At 32.5% G+C, this 21,306-nt stretch overlaps 1 protein-coding gene across 1 annotated transcript; it reads right to left on the reverse strand.

Annotated features, from left to right (window-relative positions):
* Positions 1-2,553: 2,553 nt before the first annotated feature.
* Positions 2,554-20,126, reverse strand: LOC135831352 (uncharacterized). The gene is made up of 6 exons (XM_065343761.1): positions 20,018-20,126; positions 5,741-5,886; positions 5,514-5,668; positions 5,309-5,433; positions 5,071-5,229; positions 2,554-4,905 (listed from the first exon to the last, which is right to left on the reverse strand). Exons 3-6 carry the CDS (start codon positions 5,650-5,652, stop codon positions 2,902-2,904), a joined length of 2,427 nt encoding a protein of 808 aa, XP_065199833.1. The 5' UTR covers positions 5,653-5,668; positions 5,741-5,886; positions 20,018-20,126; the 3' UTR covers positions 2,554-2,901.
* Positions 20,127-21,306: the final 1,180 nt, after the last annotated feature.

Raw genomic sequence — 21,306 nt, forward strand, 5'->3', positions numbered from 1 at the left:
CTCCAAACGTATTTTTAATTCTTATAAATTTTAATATTCGCGTACTTGTATATGCAACTATGACGTCAAAAGGCTGGCTAACAACTGAGGAATAAAAACCACGCATGTGTATTGCGATAAGTATTTTACTACGAGGTATACTGGTAGAATGGGAGAAGAGGCCGAACTTAATCCTGCGGTGTAGCTTTTTTTTGTGCGAAATGAAATTAAGACTTTTTCAAGAACGGTATGTTTGGCCGTTGCATTATTTATGGGATTTCGTCGACCCCTAAGTTATTCGGTATTAAAGCGAGTTCTTATGTTTATTTGATATCTATCCTTTCGCCATAAGGTATACATTTATATAGGCACGAAGATTCAAAAACTTCCAACTTTCATCGCACCGGTTAATGAAATTTAACCTACAGTCGACGATTTTGTGCGACTCCCTAGACCGACCTTTGCTATAGCTATAAGTGGTGATGTTATCGGTGCATGGCGGGTATTTTTTGGAATATTTCATTAGAATTATGTATGCCTTCTTCGTAGCGAGTGTTGTATTTTGTATAGTTTTGTGCATGTACCTAATGAAAATTTCACACAAGTTTCTGAAATCTGGTTTGTTTGAAAACGCTCGCAGTGAATTTAAATATTTGGAAATGAAGAGAGCTGGTTATATACCTACGATTTATTGATAGACTAGGTAACGGAAAACCAAAATGAAATGTTTAAATTTCTGCTTGAGGTTTATTTTTGATTTTATCTTACTTAGACTCCCCACGTCGTAGCCCTCCAAGTGTACCATTTTTGCTGTCTGAGAAATGTGTGCAAAGATCCCATTTCTCACTGCAGAGAAACGTGTGCACAATGGGACTCTTGACTGCCCCATCTTTATTGCCAGTGCCTGAGGAATGTGCGCCAAAGTCCTATTTTATTGCTGCTCTAAAAATGTGACTAATAAGGATAGGTCATCTTTGACTTTTTTGGGGAAAATTGTGGGGAGGGGGGTACGATAAAAAGTTGTGGGTGGGTCTCAAAAGTTTGCAAGAAAAATTTTGAATTCCTGACTTGTACCATAATTTTTTTTACTGGACTCTGAAGAATTTTTTTGATTTTTTTTGATGGCAATTTATCATACAGGGTGTCCGAGGAGTGGCACTACAAACTTCAGATATGGATATAACCGAGTATGAGTAAAAAAAAACTTAAGATGAACAAGTTGCATATCTTGAAAATTGAAGGAGTACAAAACGTTTTCATAGTCCAAGAGCCAAAATCCAATTTTGACCGTGAAGGTCGGTAGTATCTTGAAAAATGGACAGAATTACCTATTTTGACTGCTTGCTCAACTTAAAAATTGAAAGGTCTACAAATGATTTTTAATTTCAAAAAATAAGCAAATTTTGTTATCATTTTTTTCCGTACTCTAGAATTTAATAAGTTTTTGAAGATCAAAAATTGCAAATTTAATGAGATTCTTAGCAAATTAAAAATTGTTGAACTTCAAAAACTTTTCAAATTCTAGAGTAAGAAAAAAATTATCATAACAAAATTTGTTTAGTTTTTAAAGTAGTGGGTATATTCATTTCCGAATTTATTTTTTTATTGCGATTTTTTGTACTTAAAATCATTTGTAATCCCTTCAATTTGCAAGTTAGACAAAAAGTCATAATAAGTAGGTTAGGTAACCATTTTGTTCGTTTTTCAAAGTACCTACGTCTACCGACCCTCATGGTCAACATTGGATTTGGGCTCTTGTACATATTTTGGCAACGTATTTTGTCCCTTCAATTTTCAAGATATGCAACCTATTGAACTTATGTTTTTTTTTACTCGTATATACCTGCTTGTATCCAAATCTGAAGTTTGTATCACCACTCCATATGGACAGTACACCCTGTACATCCACTTGGAAGTAAAAAAAAAATCGTTTTTGAATTTTTACATTTTTCCATGGCTTTTGCGTGACTTACAAAAATTATAAGATTTTGAACCTACGAGTATGTAAAAGTAGTCTAAAATAATCCTCCCTCCTCCTCCTCCTCCTCCTCCTCCTCCTCACCCCCCCCCCCCCTGGAAAAAATTTCAAAGATGGTCTTCTCATCTACAAGTGGATGTATGATTAATCATTACCAACAATTTTTATTTCGAAAAAACTCTCTTCTGTGAATCTTACCTTCCTAAAATTTTGAAAACCCAGTAAAAATTGATGACTCGAAGTCAGAGATCCAAAATTTTTCCCAACGTCTTTTAAGGTCTCCATACAACTTTTGATCGAATCCCCCTCCAATTTTCCAGAAAAAGTCGAAGACGACCTATCCTAGTGAGATGTGCTATGTTCACAGCACATACGGAACACGACTCTAAAGAATCACGCAATATTCGTTCTTTCTGTTCGAACCTTCGAACAAATGATTCGACGCATAATTACGATTTGATTTACGTACATTTTTACTTTTAGGGCATTTTTTAAAAAATTTTCTCTATTGAAAGTAATTAAGCACTTTATGAGATTGAATAAATAAATACGACTTCTTTATGTATATACCTAATACCCAAAGAATTAACTAAGTATGTCGCACATAACGAAAATTTATTCAGTTTTATGTTTTATAAACAAATGAAAAATGAACAATAGTATTTTAATACTATACCTATACCTAATTTTCTCGTAAATGTAAATAATTATTAAAAACGTGAAAATATTTGACTTGCCGAAAGGCGAAAGGTAAGCACGATAAATGAATAATTGCAGTACCATTGTAACACCTACAAGTACAAACGCTAAGACTAAAGGAGTAAAAGTAAAGTAACTTAAAACATAATCAACCGAGTAAACGCATTTTGGTTATTTGGTAGCTTATAATAATTATAAAACGTAATCAAACAGAGATAGGCACAAATTACGTAAAATGTTGAAAACTAGAAAATCGTATTATCGATAAGGGTATTCTCAATCGAATTGAAAATAGTATTCTCATTCTCATCTAAAATGTTGAGGGTACATTCATTTTCTTTGGATTTTTTAAGTTTTTTAGACTTACGACTACGAGTAGGTAACTCCAAAAGATGTTTCTTATCGTTGGTAGAACTTCGAAGTGGAAGAAAATCGACACGTTGCAATTCATTCATTTTTTTACTCGCCTCCTGCAGCATATTTTCAACAGCGGACAGTACAGACGCATCTTCAGGTTCATTAATCTGTATGTTATACGTTTTGTCAATGAGAATTTTACAGGTTTCCCTTATCTTGAATAATTCCTTTTTTCCGAGGTCAGGTCTGGTATTCACAACATCGTGATGAAGCTGATCAGGGTTGCAATCTTGGTTTACATTTTCTTTCTGGGTTTCTGGGACAAGTATATCATCCGCGCCGATACTATCAATAAATTGATTATGGCCAAATGCGTTGAAGTCTTCATTGATTGTAATATAAGGATGGTTTCTGTACTCAATTGGCAAATCTTCGAACGAAAGTACTTGAGGTAAATGCAAAAATACAGCACAAAAGTGTTTGCATGGCATTCGAAATCTCCAAAAATCCTCACAGCTACAAAATGGCTTATTGAAGTTCACGTCATAAGACTGCAATGGATTCGTTTCACTTCTGACTTTTATTTTATCACCTTCAAAGAAAATTGAATTCAGAGAGAACTGATGTGCAGCAGTATAGCGTTCATAAACATGTTCAATAAATGGTCCAGGTCGATTTCGCAGAAAAGCTGGTATCTCTTCATTATACACTTTGTAATTTGAGTCAAGCACCGAATTCATTTGAACATATTTGTTCAATAAATCAGGAAAAACGTCATCCACCATTAAAGTCATCAATTCGCTGAGCGTTTTAACGTTTCGAATTTTTAAATAACCGTACTTTAACATTTTAAATTGCGATTCTATTCCGTTATTGGTTACGATTTTGAAAATAAAGTCTTCTGGAAAGAAGCAACGAATCCACATATCTTTTACAGTTAGCCAGGTGTTCTCAAAGTATCGAGAGGCTTTCGGATTCCGCAAATGAACTTCGTTGGATGTCAAAGACTCAATATTATCTTCAAATTGCACCTCAGAACGGCTATTCGCAATCCATCGAAATATTTCCAATATTTTTTTCTCGTCAGCAACAAAATCCAAATTTTCACGCTTTTTTACCCATCTTCCCCACGCTTGCTCCCGATGAAAATCGCACAAGTAAACGTAACATCCAAATACTGCCTTCAATGCGTTTATTTCTGCTTCCGAAAAATCAACCACGAAGTATTGCGGATTCCAGCTACTATTCCATGATTTGAAAATTCTAAGTGCTTCTTCGATTCTATCAGCTGTTTCGGATAAAGTAATAAACATTCCAACTATGCAGTAATTAACATTCGTTTTCACAGCCAAACAGAACATTGGTAATGCATATTTCACCGTTTTATACGTTGCATCTAAAAGAGCAATATTTCCGAATTTCTGCAGCAGTTTCTGTTGCCATGCTGTCTGATAACACAACAAAAAATCATGTTCTGTGTCATGAGGACGATAAAAAATATTTGCCGATTCATCAGCTGCCCAATTATCAACTTTTGACTGAAGAGCAACTTGATCTATGTTACTAGTTCGGTTTTGTAAGGTGAATTTTGCGATGTAGTTTGCAATTATCTTTTTAGATGGGTAAAAAGCTTTGGACATCTTCGAAATACTTTGGCCATTTGGCAACTCCAAAACGAACTTGTTTAATGATGCTTTTATGAAGAATGTACTTGTGATGCCGCTATCTACCAGCTTCTTAATTTCATTTTTTACGCCATCATCTAATTTCTGGTTTAGATAAGTTGTCATAACTGGGTGATTATGAGCACTCTGAGGAGAGATGAATATATAATACTTTTCTCTGCCTTCAACTTCGCCAGATATCAGTTTTTTTCGTAGATTATTCATCATCTGTAATGAACATGAGAAAATTTTCGATAAATTATAGTCAGAAGATCGATAATAAATTGCAATTAACAATATACTACCTACCTAAAGGCTTCATATCTTACACAGCATACCTATTTTAATCTACTTATGACTATATATACGTAGGTAATGTATTATATTTTTTACCTCAGTTTTCTTTCTCTTGAAACAGGTCACATCTTTGTTCAAACGAAATTCCGGAAAATATATTACTCTGCAAACTTTCAACGCTGCCAGACAGTCCCTTTTTTTAGTATTTTGGATGCGAAATCTTTTTTGTTTACCAATCGGATGATCGCGGTGTTTCTATCAAAATTATGAATGTATGAACATTAGAAATTCATTTATGATGATAATAATTACCAGATGAAAAAATTGTACTCACCTGATTTTTAAGTTTATAATATTTCTGTCCATGAGCACATTGGGAATAACTGGTGTACATTTTAATGAACGGATGTCCAAAATAACAAATTTTAGGATCGGAATTGCATTCCGTTTGAACGGAACCTTTAAAAATGAAAATTGAAGTTATTAAATGCTTTTGGTTTGTGTGCTGTGTTGAAAATAAAATAAAAGTATTCACATACCTTCCAAGAACCTAGAAGTTCTTTTTGAGAAGTTGAAACCATCTTTATTCTGTTTTTTGATGAAATCTGAATAGTTTTCCCGGCCTTCAATTTCGAGGAATTGTGGTTGTGGTGGTGAATCTGGATTTGTGGACTCCATTTTTCTTCATTTTCACCTACAAAAGTCAATGTCAATTATGACTATCTGCTAATTTTTCAACTTCGTAATAATGATAATTTATACTCACTTTTCGAAAATTGGAAACACGCTTCGATGATTTTTACAAATTCGCTGAATCGCTCTGTAAATATTTGATAATGTAAACGTTCAAAGTCAAACGTTCAGTGATCGAACATTTGAATCAATCGTTCGTTCGTTCATGTTCCGTATGTGCTGTGAACATAGAACATCTCTATCCTAGTGACTGATGCCCAATTTTTGACCGCTTAAAAAGTGCACAATATAACAAATTTTACTGAAATTCCACCATTTTTGGTGATTTTTATTGATTTTAAAATTATTGCAACATTTTGTGCATATCTCAACTAAAATTTCATTGGACTTATTATATCGTTTAGAAATGTTTTGAGTAGTTTTTGTACAATTTTTGCCAAATTTTACAGCAAATTTATCAGTTTTTAATGATTTGTGGCAGTTTTGATGCTTACTCGTTTTTCAAAGTCATTCAAACAAAATTTCATGCAATTTTTACTACATTTTGCATAATTTTTTTCTGAGATTTTTTTAGTTTTTAGTCATTTTTATTAACTTTAATGCTTTTTATTGTATTTTTCTACAATTTTAACAAAAGTAATCTTAATGTTTTTGTTAATATGTGCATTTTTTTGTAAATTTTGTCAGTTTTAGGTTCTTATACCTACCTACTTACTTGTCTACTTACTCATTAAAGTTTTATTATTTTTTTGTTGGTTCGCTTTGATGCATACCTATCTAATTTATACAGTATTTATACAATTCTGCTCAATTTCTCAGAAGAAGTGCAGCGCAGAAAAGTGATCGTATCTGATCAAATGTGATCAGATCCGGACATTCCATGGATCCAATCCAACGTGAACCAAGCTGATAAGATCTAATCCGATATGGTAATGATCAAATGTTTTAATCAGACTAAATCTGTTCAGAACTGATCAGATCTAATAGGGAATGTCTGATTTGATGGGATCAGATCTGAATATATTTGATCACGTGACCAAACCAGAGAGACCTGATCAGATCCAGACATTCCCTGGATAGGTAGGTAATTTTTCAAAAATGATAATAATTTTTAAAAATTGCAAATTATTCTGCAGAAAAATAAAAAATTGTTTGAACGACAATCTTTTTGAAAAATAGAAAAATTGAATTTTCAAGAAGTAAAGTTGAGGTTTCCAATTAAAAGTTTAATTTGTTTGTACCTCGTTGCCTCATTTTCTTTCTACAAAATCTGAGAACTCTAAAAAATCACTTTAAAAAAATCATCTAATTAGTTAAAATATAGGTAAGTAAGCTTAAATCTCATACAATTTACAGAAAGATAGCGGGATTCACAACCTGAAACACCTGTCGGTAAGTCAGTTACCTATTTAGAAACTTTTAAGAAAATACCCGTAGTCCATGTCCCTATAACGTAGGTGAGTAATAACTTAGGCTATATGAAATAAGACGGTGAAAATATTCGGTTAAACCAAACATGAAAGGCGCTACCTTCGAATTCTAATTTTCAGTTTAAAGTTTTTCATGTATGTAGGTAACAAAATATATGGTAATAAGGGTATCCCCTTTAGGGAAAAAGTTTTTGGCATAACATTTGTCAGCTTATGGAAAAACTTGGTACATAAATTTCGAAGCTAACATGTTCCGAGTATATGTGTAATTCGATTAAGTACTCTTCGTGCAGTGGCAATTTTCGGGGGGAAGTTGGGTGGGTACGTCAGACTTGCCCTAAAATTTCGTTTTTCTCTCTAAATTTTACAATTTAAAAAAAAAAAAAAAATTTAAATGCTCAAATTATTTACAAAAAATTTCCAGAATCAGCTAATTACCTATTGCGATTCTCCTAGGATTTGGCCAATGAATTTTCCTTTCAACTGTGTATGATATGACGCTTTCCTTATAGGTGGAAAAACGTCACATGCGGTTGCGAATACGCGACAACACCAAAGAACATGGAGTGAAACTTATTGAACGTTAAATTGCCGGAAAGAATATAGAGACTTTTTCTACACACACGTGAAAAAATAGCTCGCAGAAATTAAAGTAGGAAATTTACGTACGCTACCTACTTGTATTTAAAAACAAGACAAAATTATACGTATACATATTTCGTGAAAGGGTAAACCCTTTTAGAGCGAGCTTACTATTTAGATGCCAGATAAAACATTTACGAGCTGCGTTACACCTAAACGCATACCTAAAATAATGCTTACCTATACGAAACTTTATACCACCGAGTACCGATACAGTAGAATTCCAACGGATCAATTATTAGTGTTTCCTGTATATAGGCACTACACACATGTACCTATGTCTATGTACGAGGTACCTATACCAAAATATGTTCTTCATTAGACGAAGATTTCGTTAAACATTGAATCGTTCACATTCTTCGTCGAGTATAAAATTTAAACGGTCACTTTGTACATGTATCAATTTCAATCGCCTTACGCCTTGCTCCTTTTTCGCCTAATTTTCGGCAGGACGTTGGTCGTTTTTTTTCCTTAATGAGGTACGGGTATCAGATTTTTATGTGAAAGATAAGTATATCTATGTACGTTTTTTTCATCCTTCGATTCATCTAATAAGGATGGAATCGATTGACCGAATTTGGTATATTGGTAGGTAGATACCTAACTACCTACATATATATGTAAACTATCCAATATCGGCAGGTAGGTACATTCTTGGTGTATTATTTACCTACTTCTGCTTTTGAGTTGCGTGTTTTAAAAGATGATAGAGAAGTAATAAGGAACGTATTTAAAATATGAAAATGATAACTGTCATGCGACATTTCTATTTATCCATAATAAATGTATCTATCGAAGTACCTACCTACCTATACGATTAGAATTCGTTGCAGTCTGCCAGTAGCCAAAAATCCGGTACCTACATAATTCAATATTATTCCAAAAACAGCTTGCATCATTCATGCACTCAATTTGGTATCATGGCATGAATACGTAGACGGCAAAGGACAATTGTTTACCTAATACTTAGAATTACCATCAGTCAACGTTTTTCACTAAACAAAGTTGGAATCTAAAAGGACCTTTTTTGTTGATCTAATTAAAGAATCAGCACTAAACACACCGAAAATTTTTCTCTTCAATTTTTAGAGCTAGCAAATTCATTTCCAAGGAATTTTTTATAACTTTCACAATACACACATAGACAAATTAAAAAAATAAAATAAAAAAGGTGAAAAAAATTAGACCCCAATAAAAATTATTCCAGATCAAAGATTTTAAACCAATGTGAACATGTGAAGTAATTTTTCTATGATTTTTTCAATTATTTAACTCCTGCTTTATCCATATAATCAATTGCTGCAATTTGCTTCGATTTCCATAAATGCAGAAATTTTTTCATGGATTCTCTCAAGCATCTACAGTACCTAATTTCCCGGGGGAAAATGATTGGAAATTTGAACAGATGTCAAATCAAAACTCTGCTCTGAAAAGACTTCGTCATAATCCAGTCATTCTAGCAAAATTTTTAGTCGAACCTCGAAAAAATTGGGGGCAAGCTGAATTTCACACTATTTGTTCAGATTGGTCTCTAAAACAACCCATCAAAAGTTGCACCCCCCAACTTGCCGGCTACCCCCGCAAGAGGTCATTAACCTTTCCGATACAGGTTTTTCGGCTGTATCGCCAAAATGAAGGGTCCGAGAGGAAAAATGTTCCATCAAAAATTGCTCTACGCTAAATTTCCTATCAGCATGACCCGTCCAGCTTTTCCCAAAATGGCGATTTTACCCTTACTTGAGGAGGGGGTAAAGTTGTCAATTTTATGAAAATTGTTTTAAAAAATAAAAATCGGCAATTTAAAACGTGAGCCCGATTTACGGTAGATTCAAAAATATTTTGACCAAAGTTGCACACTGCAACTTGTCTGCTACCCCCCCCCCCCGCAAAAGGTCATTAATCTTTGTCAATCTACGTTTTTCGGCTATATCGCCGAAATGAAAAGTCGGAGGGAAAAAAGTGATTGAACTAAAATTATTCTACGTCAAATTTCCTATAAGCATGACCAGTTCAGTTGAAATATATTTTTCAATTTCTGGTGAATTTTTAAAAATCAAATTTAGGCCAAAAATGAGGAAAAAATCAAAATTTTACCAAATTGAGCTATAAAGCTGAAATTTGGGACATATCTTATTTTCGACCTGCTGAATCGATTGGAAACAATTTCAAACCGTTTTGAGCAGTTCTGGAGCCTCCAGAACATTTTTGAAATTTGAAATTTCCACAAAATTTCATCAAATGAAGTTCATGATGTAAAAATGTGTCTTTCCCCTAAGACTCATTTTTACATCATTTTGAGGGGTAAATATGAGGGGAGGGGGTTGAAAATTTTTGTGAGGATACCTACTAAGGATATACATAACATACTGAAAAATTTTCAAAATCGGTTAAAATGGGGCTGAGAAAAGTGTTATTGAAATTTCAGAAAAGGGGGGTTCCCAAAAAGGGGAGGTGGTGTGGATCTGAAATTTTTCACGCGGAAGTTTCTCAATGGTACCCATCTTCCATGCTAATATCAACTCGAACGCTTTTGGAGACCATTTCACCCCTCTTAGGCCCCCATAGCCATTATGTATTTTTCAGGAAACCCCTTTTTTGAATGGTTCTAGCCCCACCCCCCTTGGGGTTGGAAACTTCGCTGACCCCTCATTCGACGCGGAATTTAGAGGAGAACAAAAAACATGAAAGGAATTTTTCGTTAAAATGCATATTTTCGGAGTGATACGCCAAAAACCAAATTTGGGGGGCAAAAGGTCCACAAAAAAGGGGGAAGCGTACACCGGATTCACCCGGACACCCAAAATTCGTGTTCGGCGTATCAAAAAACCCCCCTATACCAAAATTCAGCTTGTTATCAAACTTTTCCCTATAGAATGTTAATTCTCCTGGACTATTTTGGGAAAAGCTGGACTGGTCATGCTGATAGGAAATTTAGCGTAGAACAATTTTTGTCCTAACATTTTTCCTCTCGGACCCTTCATTTTGGCGATACAGCCGAAAAACCTGTATCGGCAAAGAAGGTTAATGACCTCTTGCGGGGGTAGCCGGCAAGTTGGGGGGTGCAACTTTTAATGGGTTGTTTTAGAGACCAATCTGAACAAATAATGTGAAATTCAGCTTGCTCCCAATTTTTTCGAGGTTCGACTAAAAATGTTGCTAAAATGACTGGACTATCAGGTGAAATTGGGTACTGGGGAATACTCGCATCTATCTGTTCAGATCTTGTTAGATCCTATCAAATCCCTCTATTGGATCTGCTCCGGTCTGAATAGACATAATCCAATTAAAACTTCGATCTGACCAGATCTGATTAGATTTGAGATCAGGATAGGTCAAATTAAATCCATGAAATTTCCAAACCTGATCAGATTTTTGTTTTTTAAAAAAAAAACAACAACAACAAACAAGTTAAGAAAACTAAATAAGTACCTAATGTAAATAAGTTCATCACAATACATTTCCCTTGTAAAAAGACTAAGTAGGTCGCACCTATTTTCAATTTTTTCACTTTTATTCTCTCGCTTTCATCGGTAAATATTGTCTCATAAATTAATGATCAACTTACAAAGAATGATGATTTAACTCAACAAAATAATGTACGAATTCAGTAAATCACAACATGTCAGATATTTACTTATATGGCATTGGAAAGTAACTGGTTAAATTTTTTCCCATTAGCCCACACCCTCTATTTTGAGCATCTGTTGAGTTTTAAAACGAATAAGATCACACTCTTCAGAAGTACCTATTCAATCCCTTTGTTTCCATAAGTACCAGATGTTGGTAACACGACTGTCTGGGCGATTACAGTTAGAATGGCAAAAACGTAAAAATAACAATTCGCTTATCTTCTTACGAGGGGAAATGCTGCTAACAAGTTGATAAATAGATTAATGTTTTATTTCGATTCCGTCTCGTTGGAAAATTCCAAAATTAGTTTGAAAAAATCAATCGTTGAGAATTCAATAATCAAGTAAAGTAATCGTGAACGGTGTTCATTGAGATATTTCTATCTGGAGAACGCGAATTTAGTGTCACGTTTTTTTAAAAATTGGGTTTTTAATGGTTAAAAAGTGCAGAAAATGACTACACGGAACTCGAGACTAGGTAGGCGTATTAATTTTGATAAATTTATGATTAATTGGAGATAAGTACCTATACCTATACCTACAGTAATTAATGTTATACCTATAGATACCAATTACCATGTGACATGTGACTGTTAAATTAAGTACCATTTACCTACCTATCCTTGTTATCATTTCGTCCCTCCAAAGGAAATTTTTTATATTTTTAGTGCTTAGGTAATTGAATAGATTTCTGTTTCTTTGCAGAATTCTACATATAGTGATATATCTATTCCAAAAATCTTTTAAAATTCAACAAGCTAAATTCTTACGTATGTGGTTTCCTTCAGCTACTAATTTTTCTTTATTTTTTGCTTTTGTTTTATATGTAGAATACAACATGGATATTTGTAAAAGAATCGATCAGTCAGCTGCAATACTTCTCGATGCTAAAAATAAAATTTTGGATCAACAAAATGAGTTGAAAAAACAGCAAGAAAAACACCAAAAAATAGAATATAATCTAAACAAAGAAAACGACGCCTTAAAACAAAAAATTAAACAGTTGGAATCCGAGAAAAATAAATTGCAAAACTGCAATAAAAATTTACAAGAAGAGCTGCAGAAAGAACGGGTATTCCACAGCAAGGCTAAGGATGCTGTCAGAACTGTAGCAAAGCTGTTCAACTTTGAAGAGGACGATTTTCCTATCCCAATTCTTGTCAAAGAAGAACAAGAATTTACGATGATTGGGAATATCAGCAAAGAAAATTCCACCCCAAGAAGATCAACTAATACCGAAGCAGACTCCACTGAAAATTTCAACAAGAGGATTCGTATGCAATAAAGAAAGTAATTTCATATAAATTTTAGAATATGTACCTATATTAGACTAGAGGCTGCACCTACCTCATTGTACCTATTCAATTCGGTTTCATTTTTTATTAATTTTTTAAACAAAATATTTTGATTTAATTTTTTATACTTACTTATTTTGTTTTTGTTACGTACTTATTCTATTACTTTTCGTTCCCCTCCGCATATTTCACACCAAATTGCATATTTTAGATTTTTCAAGACTTTTTTTGTTCAGAAAATCGTAACACTGCTAAAATGTCATCAAGAATATTTTTTTCCGCGAAATAATTTATGAATTTACTTATGACTTTTTGTTCTTCCTATTTTTTAAAAAGAAAAATGTATTTTTCGATCACTGGGTTCATTTTGTTTTGAATTACTTGACAGTTTTCATGTACCTAGGTATATCAGCTTGAAAAATCTTTTTCAGAGATACGTCACTCAAACTGGAATTTTTTCATAATATTTTCATTATACTTTTGCATAAAAATCCCATGCAGCTCCGCTTATGATGCTCTAATGCTTCGATTTCCACTTGGATTACCACCATTTTGAGCAAATTCGCCAAATTGACTTTTTTCATGGGTTCTCTCAAGCATCTATTATGATTTCCCAGGGGAAAATGATTGGAAATATGAACAGATGTCATCCAATCAAAACTCTGCTCTGATAAGATCTCGTCAGGTTAAATTGGGTACACTGGAAAATGCCCGCATCTAATAATCCATTCAGATCTCGAAGATCCTATCAAGTCCCAAAATTCAATAAAAACTTTGATCTGACCAGATCTAGCTGATTAGATTTAAGTTCTGGACAGGTCAAATTAAATCCATAAAATTTCTGAATCTGATCAGATTTTTGTTTTTTCAAAAAACAAACAAACAAGTTGACAAAATTAAATAAGGTATAATGTAAGTCAACACAGTACGAAGGATGAGGTGAAAAACTAGTTTAACCTATGAGGTAGACTTTGAAAGCGCATATTTTTAACCTAAAATAAAACATTGATTAGGTACAAAGTTTGACTTCAAAAAAAATGAACAAAAATGAAAATTTTTTCAAAATAAATAAAAAGTAGACCGGTATAAAATGGAAACCTTCGATATGTTGTGCCCAAGGGTCTTGGCTACAACATAACATATCAAAAAATCAGAAAATTTGAGCTATTTCTACGGTTCCAAACTGTACATAAGTAGACTAGGTACTAGGTGCCACTACCTACCATGAATTTCTTATCAATATTTCTTTGTACTTAGTGCAGCTGCAGATGCTTCGATTAGATCTGTTCAGACATGATATTTTCCCAATTCCCATCGCCTACGTATGTGGGTGGGTATGGGTACCTTACACAAAAGCCTAAAGTCTGGGTGATTACAGTAAGAATGGCATAATAGTAAAGATAACAATTCGCTTATCTTTTTAAGAGGGGAAATGGCTAACAAGTTGATGAACAGAATAGATCATGAGTTTCAATTCAGTCTCATTGACAAATTCTAAAATCAGTTCGCAATAATCAATGTTGAGAATTTCTTAAAATAAACGTGAAAGGTGTTCATCAAGATATTTTTACCCGGAGAACGCGAGTTCAGTGTCAGTTTATTTTTCGTTGAATTTTTAAAAATTAAGAAAGTGCAGAAAATTGATCACAAGGTACTCGAGATCTCTACGACGAAATTCTGAAGATTTTTGTTGATAAAATAGGTGTTTCAAACAGCTTGAACCAGCAGAATATCGCGAACCCTCATTATTTAGGTATGTAGGTGTGCTTATTATAATTTTAATAATTGTTGATTATTTAGAGGGTTATTCATCGTAAATTCGACCAAGGTGGTAAAGAGAGTCGGCGATTTTTTCGAAATTTTTCCTGTGGAAAGTCCTTTCTAAGGGATGACCAATGGCGCAAATCGTAGCCTTCTAGCCCTTTCTTAAAGGCTGCTAGGGGGTGTCAAAGTTTTCAGTGAACTTGAAATATCATCCATTTCAGCAGTGGATTACTCGATAACCGCGATACCTACCAAATTGGAACTTTTTCCAATAGTCAGGGGTTCTGAAAGGCTTTTTGATGATATCGTGAAAATCAGTGTTGCCACTTTTTTTCGTACGAAAAATTATCTCGAAAAGTTTCAAAACGTAGTTTTCATATCGTTCCGATTCTCAAAAAATCTGAAAAAAATATATTATGGGCAACTTTTCATGCTGAACAACATATTAAAAAATTGGGATGGCATTGTGTCGTAAAATCGATTTAAAAAAATTGAAAATTTGCGAAAAAAAAACGTGATTTTTTGGTTTAAAACATGAAAAAAAGTTTTGATTGGTGAAGTTAACCCACTTGACCTCTATTTTTTACGTATCCGTTGAAAAAGTTGAAAAAAACTTCACTCAATGAAATAAACGCATCACAAAAAAATTGAAAATTGAAAATATTCAATTTTCAATTCCATCCAAACATTTAAAAAAGTTTAAAATTCTGTTGTCTTATTTTGACCTCTTTGTGACGTATTTTATAAAAAAGTTGATAAAAATCACACTAATCGCAAAAAAATTGAAATTCGTTATTTTTTGAATTTTTTCGAATTTTGATTTTTTTGTGATGAGTTAATTTCGCCGAGTGAAGGGGGTTTTTCAACTTTTTCATCGGATACGTAAAAATAGGGATCAAATGGGTCAACTTCACCAGTCAAAACTTTTTTTCATGTTTTAAATCAAAAAATCACATTTTTTCGCAAACTTTCAATTTTTTTAAATGGACTTGTGGTTTTCTTCAGTTACCAATTTTTATTCATTTTGTTTTGTTTTTTTTTTTTTTGTTTCAGAATATAACATGGATATTTGTGCGAGAATCGACCAGTCGGCCAAAACACTTCTCGATGCTAAAAAAAAAATTCTTGATCAACAAAATGTGTTAAAAAAGCAACATGAAAAACATCAAAAAATAGAATACAATCTACAAAGAGACAACGAAACCTTAAAATTGAAAATTAAAGAGTTGGAAACCGAGAAAAATGAATTGCAAAACTGCAATAAAAATTTACAAGAGGAGCTACAGCAAGAGCGTGTATTTCACTGCAAAGCCAAGGATGCTGTCAGAACTATAGCAAGGCTGTACAACCTAGAAGTGGACGATTTTCCTTTGCCAGTACCCATCAAAGAAGAAGAAGTAAGAGTGATTGAGAATATCAGCGAAGAAAATTCCGCTCCCAAGAAATCCACTAACACCGAAGCAGATTCTACTGAAAACAATAATAAAAAGATTCGTAGACAGTAAAGAAGGTAATTTCATATAAACGTTGGAATATGTAGGTAAACTATAAACTGACGGCTGCACCTACCTATAATTGTATTTAATTCGGATTCATTTTTTATTAATTTTTTATACAAGCATTATTATTTATTGGATTTAATTTTGCATATTATTGTGTTTGAGTTGGGTATATTTATTTATTCTATGTATTACTTTTCGTTTGGGTTTGGAACATGCATTTGCTACAGAATTTTCTGAGTATTTAAAAAATCAAACATTCATCTCTATTCACTCTCCCCCTCCCCCTTCAAAAAGTCATTTACGTACTCTGTACTTCTTTTCCGATCGCTTGAAGACCTTTGGAGCAGCTTCCAAAACACAAATAAAATGCCTACCCAAAAGGTTTTGCATATTAAATTGATGAAAAAATTGAAAGAAAATTGCATTTATTTGGTGTAATATTTAAATTGAAATTACTATTGAATGGCTCATTTTGACATAGGTAGGTACCTAACTGGCAAAAAACAGAGCCAACACTTTTTTTTAAATATCGGTGAAATAATTATTATAAAATAGGTACCTACCTACTTTTTATGTTCACACCCGCCAAAATGGTTCATGAATCGGGTTGGTATAGTTAGAAAATGGTGTACAAAGTAGTTCCCAACGTTGTAATCACCTAACCGAACATTTTGTAATTTTAGAATATTTTTTTGAAAAGATTTGGCCTTCATTGTACCTTTTTTTTTTAAAATATAGTATGTACTTTCAGAATAGTTTCTATTCGTAGAAAAAATGAATTGAGTTTTTCGATGGATTGTCTTATTTTTTTCGTGAGCATTTTAGAAATATCGATAAAATCGCCCCTCTCCATCGTCTATTAGTATATGTAAGATGTAAATATATAGGTACCTGCCGCTGATTCCATATGTATAGGTACTAAAAATTGGGTTTCAAGTTGATTTTTGTACTTTATATTTTAATATTTAGGTGTTTTATTTGTTCATTTGTTTATTTTTATTTTACATTTCCCAATAAAAATTTGATTAGATACCTAAAATTTCGATTTTTGTATCAACATTTTACCGAACAGCTTCTCTTCTGAAATTCTCAAATGATTTTACAAACTGCATGTTCTTGCACTCGACACAATATTATTTCAAAAAATTATATTTTCAATAGCGAATTACAAGTAGGTATCTATACCTAAGTAAAAACTCAGCTCTTCTTAATCATTTCAGTTTGAAAAATTACATGTACTCGCACACCGTTAAATTTAGAATATTTTACGGTTCTTTCATTTGATAAAAATACACATCAACAGTTGGTCTTAAATTCTGAGAATCATCGAGCATAATTTCATTCACGTTAACAAAATTCAAATTTAAACCCCCCAAAAAAACAAAGACAATTCAATTAAAAGAAGAATAAAAAAAATGAAAACTTTTAATTGTTAAAAACTTATACAAATGCAAATTGTAAAATGAAACAATGCGAAGAAAAATGATTTAACGTTGTTCGCTCGTAATTACTCATAATTTTAAAAAATGCAAGATAAAAAACGCCGCGTTAAATTCTTGACTTTTTTGCGATAAATAATCCGCCTTGGTGAATCATAATGAAACATCGCATCGTTTGAAAGCATTTTAAGATTTTATCATGATGTATTACCTCCTTTGATTTTTGAAATTCGCACGTTGGTTCTATTAAAAATTACCCAAATTCAATTTCACTGTAGGAAAATTGTCAATAAATAACGAAAATTCTGTGCCATTCCATCGCATAAGTACCTACCGCTGAGGACTTTTATTGAACTGTTTCGCGTTTTCTCATTTTTATTTTTTCCTTGTGTTTACCTACCGCCGAGTTTGAGCGTAAAACCAAAAATAAATTAAAGTGAAACAACACAAATGCCTTTTTCTTGAAATTATCATAAAATATTGACGGGTCAATTTTTTCACTCGGCACGACAGCATTAAAAGTTTCGAACGTATTCGTGAATTTTGAGAAGAAATACGTCTGAAAAAGTATAGTAAGAAAGTAGGTGAGCTCGGTTATAAATATACAAATAAGATGCAATTGGATTATTCGAAATTAAGAATTGATGCGGTGTTATTATGGTTTTTTTCTTAGTTCAATTTTCTCAATTTTTTTCCTAGAGGGTCATTAAAATGTTGTTGCTTATTTCATTTTTCATTTTTCAAAACTAGGCTAGAAATCAGCGAATAAAATAATAGATATGTGTAGGTATACCTGGAAAATTAGCATATCTACATTTCAAAAAATTCATCATTTGGAACAAAACCCTAATTAAAACCCACATGGGTAACTTTCAATATCTCGTTCTAGGAGAAACTTCTCGCCCCCATTCAGCTCTAAATACCGACCGCCTTTCATGAAAATTTAAACGAGAATAAACCACCGCAAGATTGTGGCAAAAAAATCTCAAACCGGAATACATGGCTGTACGCCTTAAATTTTAAGAAGATTTCGCCTTGGTAAGAAAATTATTACGAGCAGATTTGAACTCAGCAAGAAAACCCTATTTTCAAATAAAACAACAGGTAAAACCAAAAGACTTTCTTTGGCTATATGCATACAGAACACAGCATGCTGGTAGGTATCCAGTACCCACTCCTTTTAAGGCCAACCGGAGAAAATGAATTATTTCTTTCGTTTCCTCTAAACCGACATTCCTGTAACAGGAAATACGACCACAAGTCTGGCGAAAAACGAATTCAGATTCGCAATGATATATCGCTTTAAAGGATACAAATAATTAATTTTATATGTTTATTTTTAACAACACGACGATATTTTATAAGGGAAACGTATCAACCGAAAGTTGTATCAGTTTAATGAAGATGTCTTGAAATTTCGAAAAAAACTCGAAGATAGTTTTTTTTTTATACGAGGAATGGGAAACTTATGAATTTTTAATGAAGAGATAATTATTTTGGGTATTTTGTGTTTTATTATGTTTCCTTCTAACGAGAAACGAGTGTTAATTTATACAGAACGTCCTGGGAGTAAAAACCAAACTGAAAATCTGGATTAATGGAATTACAGTTTTGATGTGAAGATGAATATGTTGCCTATCTTGAAACTATTAGGAACTAACACTCTGTATAAAGAACGAAAAAAAAAGAGAAAATTAATTTTTAACCATGATGATGCATGAATAATAATGAATAGAAAAAAAAAACAGGTAAAATGAATTTTTGAAAAAAATTACAAATTGAAAAGGCTGTGAATAGACTTTCAAAAAATATCGTGATTTCCAAAAATTATCGAACTAATGAAATGAACGAATAGTTGATCGAACAGTGAATAAATTTTATCGTGAAAATTTCTTACCCAGGATTTAAATTTGAAAAGTTATTGTTACTCAAATTCGGAAACAATTTGGTTTTTTTCTATTTTAGAAATCCACCAATCATATGTACATGTTAATAATAATTCACATTCTTTAAAAATAACACTTCTCCAAGTTTTTTTTTTCAACTTTAAGCTTAGTGATATCAAAAACATTTCCTTTCAGGGAAAACTTGCTCCATAATTTTTTTCAAACACTTACTTATTATTCATTTCGATGAAATAAAAATTCGTCAACTCTTCGGATCACTTTCATTTTTTAAGAAACGAAGCTTACATAAATATGAACACAAATTTTCACAATAAACATTCCACCGTAATATTAACATATAACTGATAACTAGATTAAAATCAAACCAAAAAAAAGAAAGGGAAATATTTCCAACGCAAACGAACCATTCACTTGAAAGTTGTCACGATAAAAAATGAAAACGATACACGAATAAATTTCGCCACCATCAATCATTTAATTTGAAATTATTCGTAATAAATAACTCGTTATGGTAATGGTGTAATAATTGATCCGAGGGGAAAAAATAGTAAAGTTATAATGGTCCATCGGAGGAACATTTTCAAATTAATTATTCGCAGTTAATTTATGCCGGGAAAAGTGATCGTTTTTTTTTCAAACTCGAAAAAATATTTGTAAAGCGGGAAGTAAATAGGTAAATAGGAGTACGTATAACTAAAAAAAATTTATTTTAAAAAATGTTTTTTGAAAAATAAATAATTACCTGTGCTCGGGGTGATAAAATTTAAAATACATAAATTTACGCGATTGTCGTGAATTTATTTCACTACTGAATGAAAATACCACACAATTCGCCGATAGAAATACCCAAAACTTACTGATTCTTAAGTACTATAGTTGACGTAGCACTCGAACACGTGAAAGAATAGAGCGCAGAATCTCGATGCAGTTACCCCCATAAACAGAACTTGCATGTTCGTAAAATCCTAAAGTACGGTACTCTTTCTTTGCCTTTTAAATTTGTTGTCATCAAAATTTACGTGTGATTAGATAGAATAATTTTTAGACGATATATTATATTGCTAATTAAATTAGCCTAAAAATTTTATTTAAAAAAAAAAAAAAAAAAAAAGTTTGACATGTGCTTGACCTCTGCTTTTAAAATGTAAAATTATTACCCATTTAAAAATAAAAATTGGTAATTTTGCCAAGTCTCGAATCATTTTTATAATTATCGACCAAGTAAATTGAAATTCAACATTTTGATTCAGTCTTAAAAATGCACTACGTAGGTATTGGAAAATATTCCATCTGCGAATAATTTTTAAAATATTATAGACGTATTTTTCGTACCAACGAGTGTTTTATTTCAGTATCAAAATATAAAATAAGGTGTAAAGGAATCCAAAATATATGTGAAGAAATGTAGGTAGAATTGAAATTATCACCTGTACAAGAAAAACGAAACCGATGCGGTAATATCTCTCAATGGACCACATAAATTGTTTAAACAGAGTCATAATTCTTTTTTTGCTTTCGGTTTCAGCTATTTCGTTTAAGGGATTTCGCAGCTAACCACAAGAAACGATTTTCGTGATACGAATTCCATTACAGTTCCGCATATATCACTAGGAAATTTAACTCTGGTGATAATTTAGTACTAAATTTTGCAAATCTTTTTATCCTTTCACGTTAAATAATAAAGGTTTCAAATAATTGCAGAAATAAATCATTAGCTGATGGTGAAAGTGGCTGTAAATTGGTGTTGAAAGAGATACCTACAAATACCTACCTACATGTTTTCTTTGTTCTTGAGTGTTTGCAGCCCAGTAAGTGAATCGTAAATATAAATCTCCCATGAAAAAAAAACTACCTACCCTTTACTTGATAGTTGATATTAATTAGGTAGCCCAGTAGTGTGAAATTTTAAAAACAAGTACCTGTCTATCCACATCCGCCTACGCCATTTCTTTTAACGTGTTGGGAATAAAAACTACCAAAGGAATTGTAAGGCTACAGAACGGTTAACAAAATTAACATTAGCACCTTCTA

The sequence above is a fragment of the Planococcus citri genome, chromosome 1, assembly GCF_950023065.1.
Source record: "Planococcus citri chromosome 1, ihPlaCitr1.1, whole genome shotgun sequence".
In the NCBI taxonomy this organism is placed as follows: domain Eukaryota; kingdom Metazoa; phylum Arthropoda; class Insecta; order Hemiptera; family Pseudococcidae; genus Planococcus; species Planococcus citri.